The following is an 11491-nucleotide window of genomic DNA, read 5'->3' as shown; positions in this document are numbered from 1 at the left end:
TGATATACTTTCTATAATCACACAGAATGAAAAATCCACAGAGCAGCTAGCTCTCATTTTGACTTTTATTGTGGAAAAAAAAACAGGAAGGGGTGGGGGGTTAGCACACACTGTGGATGTGTGCAGCAGATCCTGCAGGTGGAGGTATGTCAAATAAAAATAACATCTTTTACAACATGCAATGTTGGTGACATATTCTGTTTGATTTTGCCGCTGGATGCAGTTTATACATACAGTAGGGTCACACTTATTTCTCCCGCCTGCCTGAAAGATGTTAACTTAATTACATTAAATGGTAAATAATATTCTTGCATAAAGTCAGTGCTTCCATACAAACTGTCTCGTCCCTTTTAAATTACCCCACGTTCTGCATGTGACACAGAAAGGACTGCTGCTCAAAAGGCACCGAGGAAGAACTGGTTCTCCATCACACGGACACCGCATGGGTGGAAACAGGCACCAAAACAGTGGGGTTCAGCGACCTTTGCCGAGGCTCCCTCGTGCCTCAGATCAGCTATGATGTTTGAACTGCTAGCGTTAAAGACTCAGTGCTAGCTGTTCCACCATGACAGCAGCCCGAGCCCTGGCTCACAGATGGTGCCCTGAAACAAGAAGTGGAAAAGGTCAGGATGGATGTGATCCTTGACTTTTAGAAGAGTTCAAGCCACTGCACATCCACAAGGCTGTGTAGGTCTCTTGTTTCAGGAAAACGTATACATACCGGTCACATCATACTCAAATTCTTGGTGTAGTAGACACAGAGAGAATCAATGCTGGCTACTATGCTTTCACATAAAGCTGAAGAGCTGAAAAGAGCAACTTGTCACTATGGAAGAATTCTGATTTTACAGATGCCACTCACATTATCTATTCTGCGTACAGGTCTTGTTCGTTATCAATTTTCTCCAGTTTTAAGCATCAATTAAATTTCTAAATGATCTCCGGGTCTGAACACAACACAGAAACAGCAGAAAAAAAGGCTTCCAAAAAATGACATTATTTTGCAATTCAGCATTTAAAAAGTTATCTATAAATAAGCTTGTACCTGATTTTGTATGCATGAGTAAAGAGAGACAAAACTAATTAGAGCTTGATAGATTTTTTTAACATGCACACACATAACATTTTAATAGTGACCCATTTTTAGATGGGAATGTAATGATATTTGTCTCGCATCAGTGCTGCACCTTCCTCTTACTTCTTTGTACACTAATGTAAATGTCCTGTATCAGTCAGGTTAGGTAAAGATAGCAAAGTCTATGGTCTTCTACTGCACTGCAAACAGCACGCCTGTCAGGAGTTCATAGGAAATATCTACTTTAATCAAGTGTTTTAGCTTGATATCTCTAGATGTCCAAGCCCCCAGCATCATTTTCATGAGACCGAACAGCACGACCATAAGAAACGAGGTCTAGCTCCAAAGGTGCTCCCCCCCAGAAAAGCTAGAGAACAAAACTGCTATTGCCTTCTTGTTTGTTTTTCTTAGCTTGTGACACTGACACAACACATCCCACCGCCTAACACAGAGGGATGCAAAAGTCTTGATCACTTTAGTTACACAGTGGTAATTACTTCTTTCACTAGAGCGATGAAAAGGATGGTTTTAAAAAAAACTTTCTTGTGTCCATTTAGAGACAGTTTGGTAAGAAAAACCTGGTTGACTCCATCAGCCATACAGATGAAGGCAACGCCTTAATTACCACACGGTTACTGTTAGCACCATAATTTGTTGGGCACTTTTTTGTCGTTTTTGCCTCTCAACATCCCTGCAGTGGATTTTATATCGATCAGTCATAATGCAAGCTTTAATTCAAGGGGTTAAAGGAAAGCATTGCATTAAGTGTTACCAGTGTCGGGAAGGTTACTATTAAAATGTACTCCACTACAGATTACAGAATACATGCCCCAAAATGTATTCTGTAACGTATTCCGTTACATTACTCAATGAGAGAAACGTATTCTGAATACTTTGGATTACTTAATATATTATCAAGCTTTTTACAACTAATGAATGTACTATTCCTGTTTCTCTGGTTTATTACTATTAATGAAGGCTACTCGCCAAACCAATAGCAACTAGATTTTAAAATCTTAATATAAATGAGTAACAGTAGGGTGGACATTAGGTAAGGCTGCACTTTCTGCAGCGATCTCGTATAAAAACTATTCCGCACATATATAAAACAGGATCAAACCGTAGTAAAGGGACCTCTGGCTAATACGTTGGGTTCTGTGTCGGGCTCGTAGCCAAAAACTAGCTTTACTTTGTTGTCTGGGTCAACTTTGCTAGCAAGAGACAGAGAGAGGCGTTGAAAGGCTGCTCCAACAGAACTTATTGTTTTTGGAGGAAAACAGGAACACAGTGTACAGTCGAGTCTTAATAGCTTACTTACAACTGGACTACACTGCCCATGAGGCTACATTCTTTAGGGCTATGCCTGTAACACTCTGCCTGTTGCCCTCATATTAAAAGATTTTTTGAACAATAATTTTAAAAAATATTTCTTCACGTCATAATGCAGGCTGCATGTAGAGGTGACCTGGGCCGCGAGATTGAGACACAGGCATTAGAGCCTCTTAATGTGTGTTTTTTTGGGTTTCCACCAGCGTGGAATTACCAAAAATAGAGAGCGCACAGCCTAACATATGAAACAGGAAAAGACCGCCGTGTAATCCACTGATTTCAACAAAGTAACTTAATTCTAAATACCACCTTTTAAAATGGTAACTGTAACAAAATACAGTTACTCATATTTTGTATTTTCAATACGTAACGCCGGTACATGTATTCCGATACTCCAGACATTTCCGGAGACATTTCCGATACTCCGTCATGTACAAAGGCTCGGAATTAACTGATCAATAACAACTGGTTAATTGTCATTTAAAGATAGAGATAGTTTTTAATAAGTGGATGAAAACACTTTGTAGTCAGTGACTGTGAAGTCTTGAAAGACCCGTGGTCATCGCCAAATGCTCCGTCTCCTCCTTTGAGATGCTCTACCTCATTCGGTAGCTGCTTGTTTGTGTTGTATTTGTGGGTGTCGGGTGACTGACTCAGCCACCGAAGAACCTCCCGTTTCTTGAGTTAAATTTACAGTTTAATTCGGGTCAGTTTTGCGGCATTTGTCTGAATATCAACAGGGCCCTGTCTGAATATCAACATATCAAAAATGGGTAACGTCATCAATAAACACTAGTAAACCAGTTTCACAGGTATGTCTATATGTATATATGCTATAACATTTCCACTGCAACACTTCCATGTTTGACAGGCAATGCGGTATTATGTGGCTTATCACTCCTTCATACTTTCCTCTATCTGTCAGTCAAGTTCGTCTTGTTTTCTCTTTGTTGCTCTTTTAGATGTTTTCAGGTGAGATCTAATCTTACCTTCTTATCCTTGAGTGTAACCAGCAGTTTGCACTTTGCTATAAACTCGCTGTATTTCCATTAATGAAAGGGTCTCTAGCTTGTACACTTTGGCACTCCTCAAAAGTGTTTCCGACTCGGTTAGATGTTGTGAAGTTGTTTTTCTTAATTCCATCGTCACACACTTTAGTTGTCTTCTGTGGTCTTTTCAGGCCTTTTAAGGTTGCTACGCTGGTCAGTTCTTCACCAGCTTGCTGATTTGCCTCCTACTGAGGTTTCTGCTGTGCTTCTCTGACATGTTTTTATGTGGGATTTTCAGCTTAATGACTGCTTCTTTCACTGCTGCTGACATCTCTTTTGGCCTCATATACAAATTACAGTAAAAAGCAACACAAATGTGAGGCCACAAAACCGGTTTTCCAATTCCCGTCAGAAAATGTTGGCTGTGTATAAATTTCTTAAACAACCAATACAATTTTTTTTGTGAAACGCTTTGAATTAAAAGCTGAAAGTCTGCAATTTCAGTCACATCTTGACTTTTGATTTAAAACCAATTGCATTAGTGAAACACAGTTTTATGATGTTTATTGAAGACGATAAGAAAGTGTATTTTCTTACAATCAGCGTATATGGTGCCTCTTTCTTCTCCCCGCCGTCTTCTTTCGGTGGTGCCGTTGACTGTCCCGGTTGTGCCGCCGTGTCAGAGGCGGCAGTGGCCGGGCCTGTTGGTGACGTATCCACAAAGACTTCATCTGTCACCCTGAAACGGATCTCCTCTCCTTGGTCCATGTAGAGGTCATGGGCACCCTCATCTGTCTCATACTCCCAAAGCCAAACTTGCTCGGCTTCATCACTGAAGTGGCAACTAAGGAAGGCTTCACCTAAGCTAAGAAAATAACCTAAACATCATTTTGATTATAATAACAGGGATTTGTGAACAAAACTGCACTTTATGTAATTCACAGAAACATGTCAGGATACAATTTTGCAGGCTGCTGAAGTGACTCTGGTGGGATGAGAATGTCATCAAAGAAGCCCATCGTCACTGTGAAGCAGAGAAGTGCTTTAGAAAGGTAGTTTTATATTGTCTGCCGCAGATGAAAGTAGGGACACAGGAAGTTTTTTAAGCAGACTTTAAAGAAAAGCTTCACGATCTACGATCAGCTTTAAATACCTTGTAGAAAATATTTTAATCAAAATTCATATATAATGATGATTTTTTATATACAGTATTTACAAAGACTGCGCAATGAGAAGACTGCACATAAGATGAAGTGAGAACTAAAGTGCGACCGACCCGCTTGCATATGAACTTCTTTCTAAAGGCACAAAAATAGGGAGGAGAATATTTAAATCAAGCGTCCAAACTGATTTACTAAAATTCACAACACACGGTGCTAATTGTTCCAATATTTAAAGCCAAAAGAAATCCTGGGATCGTTGTGGTAACACTCCAGTAACTGCAACTGAAAGCTGTTTGGTATGTAGACTTGAAACAGGGTCTTGTGCGGTAAGTTTGACAACACTGTAGATGAGCTCATCCATGATTTTGAACGATGCGGTGGGACTGATTTTGTATTCTCCTGTTTCTATGATTTTTTTTGATACAGTGTTTGACATTTTGTAGGTTCCTGCTGTGCCTTCCATACTGTCTTAACCATAATGGAAAGTTATTTGGAGGGTACCAATAAAGCATACATGAGGGTGGCACCTTCTGGCACTGGAGACACTGACAAGTTATTTATATTTTTTAAGCAAAAGTTTCCAAAATGTTGATTTGTAGACAGTCTCTGCATTACTGCACAGTTAATAGCTTAAATACTGGTTAAAAAAAACTTCTAAAGATGTCACCCTGAACTCTGGGAAATTTTGATGGTTGGTTTCGAGGCTAATATCAGTCAGCAAGGAGAACGCTTGTTTGTTGCCGCCCTAACCTTCCTCTGAGGGTGTGGAGAATAAACGTGCAGACACATGTGTTAAAATGGCGCCATGCAGATGTCAAAAATTACCGTAAACTCCCTCCTGACTGCAGTACTTGATCTTGCCGATGAGGATCTCATCAAGGAAGGGGTGAAAAACAACATACCTGAAATGAACTGACACAAAGACCAGAGAAGGTAAGGAGGAGTTATCACTCACCACCATCTACCTTGTTTGTGCACTAACAGTAGAAAAAGGTGAGTTTTGCTTTAATGTCTAAGGTATTACAAGCAGTATATGACTGACTCAGTATACAGTATATGACTGACTCAACTACAGCTATTTGATGATGATTGTCATACCTTTGGTGTGAGAGGCTCCATCTCCTGGGAATATATAGGAGTCCTCGAGTTTTGTGATGTCGTACAAGCAGATGCAGAGTCCCACGTTATAGACCACCTAATGGAAGCACAGCACTACACAATTTAACACACAAACTTCTGCTAAAAGGACAATATATGTTCAGTATTTTAGCTGCCAAATACTGGTATTATGTGCTTGCTAATAAATGCTTTCTTGTCCATAAATCAGGACTCTGCTATATGCCTAATATAAATACAGTAGCAACATATTTTTAAGGAAGAATATTAAATGTCTTTTTTTTAGCCAAAAAGACAAAGTAAAGAATATTTTTCAGAGGTGTTTTTAAACTTTTTAAAGACATGTAAATATTTACATTTCTCACTGAATCATTTCCATTCCTCATTATGGGTTAGAGTATAAACTGATGGTGGCAGGTTTATTTACAGCACTGAGGTTCAGTTTCCGGAAGAAAGACCAGTCTTATCCTAAAAATGTTTGTAAATGGAATTCCCTATTAAAATTGTTGTATCTCAAGTCTAGGTGGCAATACCATCTTCTTCTCTTCTCTTACTGAAGATGCCTCAATACATTGCATCTCTTCTCAAAGCACTACTCGTGAGTTGAACTATCAAGAACTTCAGTGTTTAAAGGCTTGTACCGTTGAAGGAGACTAGTAATAGGTATCGAAAGGCTTTTTTGATCAGGCTCTGACCACAGGAGTAGTTCAGATAACCTGGATGGGTCTCAGCAAGGTTTAGGGTCACCAGATGCCATGGAAACATTAACCTTTCTTGAACTCTATTAGAGGGATGATCACTTTCCACAACATACGCCCTCATTTTATGTTTTAGTGATAACGATGATAATGGTGAGTGCTTTCCAAGATCTCACACAGGTGTTCAAGTTATCTAAGCCCTTTGTTTAGTGACCTACACTAGTTTTATCTGCTAAAGGGCAAGGTGAAACCAAATCGTACTGAATAACAGAGCCACTGAATCCACTCAGTGCAGAGGTCGGGTTTTTCCTTGCATTTGCCACCCACGCGTATAGCTTAAAAATAAGAGGATGCATTTATAAAGGACCCTGGATGAACTGTTAGTACAGTTTATGTTTTGTGTGGTGAAAATTGATCCTAAGTCTGCTAGAATTGTCTCCATCACCTTGTTGGCCAGTTTCTTGTTCAGTTCCTCCGCGACAGCCTCGTTGAGTTGCCGGTGAAAATTCCACGGCGGAATCCGCACAGTGTCTACCATTTCCACCAGCACGAACATGATTACCGGACACTAATTAACATACATTGAAATAATAATAAAAGCAATAAAAAAACATTAATTAATGATTCGAAAGTAGTATCCACGTTTCTTGTTTGTTTGTTTTTGCGACAGCTGATTTACGGCATGTCGCAATTCTAAACGACTACGGCAGGTTTTTGGTGCCACCTAGTGGATGTAACACTGCAACTGCTAACAAATATCGCAAACCATGGACTCGTTAGTGTAACATACCACGACATGCCAGAAAGTGCCAATAGCTTGGAGGTCCTGGTACTTCATACCCCCGGCTGTGTAGTCCAGAAGGGTCAAGTCAAGTCAGAAAACCTGGTCTGTTGAGGGCAATTACCAAAGTCACCTTGAATTTGGGTGCTACTTTATTACCGAGATTACGGTAAGGGTGCTGAGTAGCTGAATAAGAAGTCTGCGCTGCAATTTTGAAATTGTTAATTTGTTTGCAAAAGTTACATTCTGCTACTTAATCCAATACAGGTTTTTATAATAAATTATTATACATGCATCATAAATCATAACCAAAAATGTGATGAGTCATAAATCATGTAATAATTAAATCCTTAAGAGCTGACGACAAATCTGTAAAGAATTTCCATTTTGACTTTCGTTCTATCGACAATTATTCTTGATTGATTGATTTTCATTACAAACAAAGATTTAATAGGTTCCTGTAAATTATTGTTATTAATAATAACAATAATAATTCATGTTTAAGTTTAACTCATGTCAGTCCATGGTAACTGTCTTATCATACTAGTGTACATTAAAAAAAATAGTGTTACATCTTGATGCATTCTCAATCATCCAGGAAGTAAATCTCCAAAAGTTGGTCCTGCTCATCTGGACGTAGCGTTTTGTGGGAGAAATGTTTAGTCACTCATCCAAGTGACTTCTTCAGTCTCAGCTGACTGCAGGTTGACATTTGCATAATGACTGAAACCAGCCCACTGAAGGAACAATGGGCTGGGAGGTCAGTTCCTTAATCATAATTATGCAAATTCTCATGACCATTGATCAACAACCACTGATCAAAGCCCACTGATCAATGGCCGTGAGTACCATTCACAGAGAGCTGGGGAAATGGCTGCAATCACAGCATTGTAAGATGGCGAAAGATGTACCCTTAGGTCCCCTCCTTGATTCAGAGATGGTCTTTCCCTTCTCACGTAAATGGCCTCCTTGACTCCGCGCTCAAACCAGCGTTCCTCCCTGTCCTGTCCTGTTCCATCCTGGACAGGGAGGAACGCTGGTTTGAGCGCGGAGTCAAGGAGGCCATGGTTGTTGATCAGTGGTCCTAACCCTAACCTTAAGAGAGCTGTGCATAAACAAATACTCCCAAACTTCAATAAACTGAGGCAACATTGTAAAGAAGAGTCAGTCAAAATTCCTCCTCTACAGTGATGCGAGACAGCAATAAAATCAAACAGAAAACCATTGCTTCAAGTTATTGCTGCTAAAGGTACTGAAAGTTTCTCTGTGCTGCTGTTTTTCAGGAGTCACTTGGGGAACATCTTCAGGACCAAACATGACTTTCAGCCCTTATTGGCCATGCTGATAGAGATGCAAAATCTATAGATTTCCCTTTTAACAGGAAGAAATCTGTGGCAGAAGCAGGATAAGGGAGGGGTAACTTAAAAATAAATAAATAATAAAAATAGAAAATTCAGTGAAATTATCAACAGAAAGGATGTTTGAACAAAAAAGTTCCAAACTGCTTTTAAAATAATTCACAGACTCCACTAAATCTTAGTGGTGTGCCATACTGCAAATTTTGGTATCCATCCAATACCAAGTATATACATTTACTGCCAGTTGGTACTACCAATACTGATACATTCACATTACAAAGGCAGTGAAAATCAATGTGTCATGATTTAGGAGATGCATCATTATCAGTTTGCAAAACTCTGAACATATTTTAATGATGGCTGATGTTTACTCTCCACTTGAGTTAACCCAGCAAAACACACTTTTCAGCTTTTTGTGTATTTTTAAACTGAGTTGGGGGGGGGGGGGGTTGTTTCGTGTGAACAGTGTGATTTATAGTCGCCTGCACCAACATCGTGCCAAATGCATTTGCCTTCTGTCTGTTAGATTTTAACTCACAAAAATGTACTTGTGGGAAACCGGCACAAGTACAGGGGAGAAATTAGAGCACTGTGTGTGCTGCCCCCATCCGTGCACCCAGCAACTGAATCAGGAGGAGTCACAGTCAGCTGATCTGGAGTCAGTTTCAAAGTAGCAGAGGGCCCAAAAAATGCACCAGTGGCTGAGCTCACCAAGGAACAGATGCTCTTTAAAGAGCTCATAAATGCCGTAATTACAAGCACCTCAAGAAAGGCAAAGGTGTCGCCATCTGATGAGTTTCAGCGTCTCTGTGGGCGGAAGTTAAAGAAAAACCACTAAAAAGCCATTTTTAAAGCCATTTCAAAGGTGCTGGATATTCCACCTAATCTTGTCATCACTGCACTGGCTGTAGCTCAGCCGCACCAGGAAGTGGTCATTTCTATATTCAAAGATCACCTCTTCCGAAAGAAGCGAAAACTACCAACAAGGTTATTCTCATGGTGTGGAAAAACAGAGGACGATGGAGACCAACTACCAGAAACTAAAAAGATCTCCAAAACACTTTTACAAGAGTTTGAAGATAATATGTTTCCAATCAGCATCTGGTGTTAGTGGCAGATCTTATGATGCTGACGAAAAAGAGCGTGTGAGCGCACTTATTCATGCTGTACATGCTGCAAAAACTTCCCACTAAAAACCTTCGGTTAAGCAATGAATCCAAAGAGATGCAAAGGAAGAGGTGGAGGAGGAGGTGGTGGTCTAGGACACCAGGGAGGAAGTGGGGGAACATAATTGGCCATCGGGCTCTTGTAAATGTCCCTGGTCAGCGTGGAGGGAATGTCACTATGTGCACAGCCATCAGAACAACGAGGAATACTCCACTGCCATGCAATTCTAGGAACCTATAACACTATGCTTCTCCTTGCTTTTCTTGATGGTCTAAGACAACATATGTTCCAGTTGGACTACAGGGAACCAGCACAGCCAGAGCAGCCTCACTAAGTTGTTGTTTGGGATAATGTCAGCTTCCATCGTGCTGCTCTGGTTCATTACTGGTTTACCAAAAACACTAACGTCTTTCTGCCTGCATACTCTCCCTTTCTAAACCCAATAGAGGAGTGATTTTCAGCATGGTGGTGGAAAGTGTACGACAGAGAACCTTATGTCCGTGTTCACCTCCTACAGGCCATGGAAGAAGCCTGCCTAGATATATCAGTAGATGCGTGCCAGGGGTGGATCAGGCATGGATGAGGATTTTACCCCCACTGCATGGCCAGGGCCAATATAGCCTGTGATGTGTGATAGGTTCGTAGCATAAACCTATTCGCTGGAACGTTAAGGACAATTTGCTACACAGCAAAAAGCAAGACACAAGGCACCAAAGTTCTTCGTGTTACTCATGCATGAGGGAGACCTGCCTGGAGCCAAGTGTCGTTCCACCACTTGACCTCCGTCAGACTCTCAGCCAGGTTCCCCATAGCACTCCTTTTATTAAGGTTACATGAATATGCATAGGGTCATTAACATATAACATCTTACATAGGTATACATGTGAACAAAGGATACTGTGTGTGTGTGTGTGTGTGTGTGTGTGTGTGTGTGTGTGTGTGTGTGTGTGTGTGTGTGTGTGTGTGTGTGGGGTCAGAGTATGACCCCATAAATGACTTCCCTAAACCTACTGGTCTGGAAAGTCCAGCAGTTCATGTAAACAAAAGGCACTCAGACTAAAACAGATATAACTACGTTAATCCTACCATAAAACAATAAAACAAGGTACGACCTCTTCCCATGCTCCCAGGATGTAGGTGTGGATTCCAGAACACTCTGGAATGCACACCAAGCCTTTGCAGCCTGCTAAAGATCACACATCCTATCACTAAACAATTGATTATACACCTCTAAGCATATATGGTTAAATATTTCCTAATACAAATGACAATAATAAAATCTAAACCCATCAATGTGGATGAGATTTTCTGGCCTGACTCAGACCAAAGACAGGATGCTGAGGTGGAATAATGTTTTTGGTGTGTGTTGTACTGTATGGTACATGAATAAAAATGTGCCACTGTATATTCATTGGTTGCGTCTTTTGTGTTCATTATGTGAAAAGGTTTAGAGGGGAAGAACCACAAGCAACGTAACTTGCCAGTTTTGGAAATATTGTTTTTAATTTATTGCACCAATGTGTAAGACTATAGTGTGTGTGTTTTTGAGGCCTTGTGTGTGATGTCTGTGGGCAAAGTTTGGTTTTTCAGCAAGAGTGAATGGTTTTGAGTTTAGAGCTTCATTTTGACCCGACAATACAATGTTTGGGAAATTGGGTGAGACGTTATGGATTTGTGTTTACTGTTTGATCCTTTTGATTTGTGATCCTCTGGCGCTTCTTCTGAACTGAGAGAGCAATGACTCCAGCTGATGGTGAGTGTGTTGAGTATTTACCTAAACAGACCACTACTCCCCAAAACCCAGACTCTGTGTTT

General features: G+C 40.4%; 1 protein-coding gene across 1 annotated transcript; it reads right to left on the bottom strand.

Annotated features, from left to right (window-relative positions):
• Positions 1-47: 47 nt before the first annotated feature.
• On the bottom strand, positions 48-7054 carry polr3h (polymerase (RNA) III (DNA directed) polypeptide H). The gene is made up of 6 exons (XM_085156098.1): positions 6816-7054; positions 5655-5751; positions 5382-5468; positions 4354-4417; positions 3991-4225; positions 48-602 (listed from the first exon to the last, which is right to left on the bottom strand). The coding sequence occupies exons 1-6, from the start codon at positions 6924-6926 to the stop codon at positions 552-554; spliced, it is 645 nt and encodes a 214-aa protein (XP_085012224.1). The 5' UTR covers positions 6927-7054; the 3' UTR covers positions 48-551.
• Positions 7055-11491: the final 4437 nt, after the last annotated feature.

This window comes from Neolamprologus multifasciatus, chromosome 4 (assembly GCF_963576455.1).
Source record: "Neolamprologus multifasciatus chromosome 4, fNeoMul1.2, whole genome shotgun sequence".
NCBI classification, from domain to species: Eukaryota; Metazoa; Chordata; class Actinopteri; order Cichliformes; family Cichlidae; genus Neolamprologus; species Neolamprologus multifasciatus.
Note: the sequence above shows the minus strand (reverse complement) of the source record. Positions and strands in the feature narration are given on the sequence as shown.

Bases quoted from the DNA above. Each gene is read 5' to 3' on its own strand.
- polr3h (XM_085156098.1), bottom strand. From the start codon at position 6,926: ATGTTCGTGCTGGTGGAAATGGTAGACACTGTGCGGATTCCGCCGTGG. The intron at 5,469-5,654 runs GTATGACAATCA...TCTTTGTGTCAG, and splicing joins TGGAGCCTCTCACACCAAAG to TTCATTTCAGGTATGTTGTT. The intron at 603-3,990 runs GTAAGAAAATAC...TTCTTGTTTCAG, and splicing joins AGGCACCATATACGCTGATT to GGCACCATCTGTGAGCCAGG.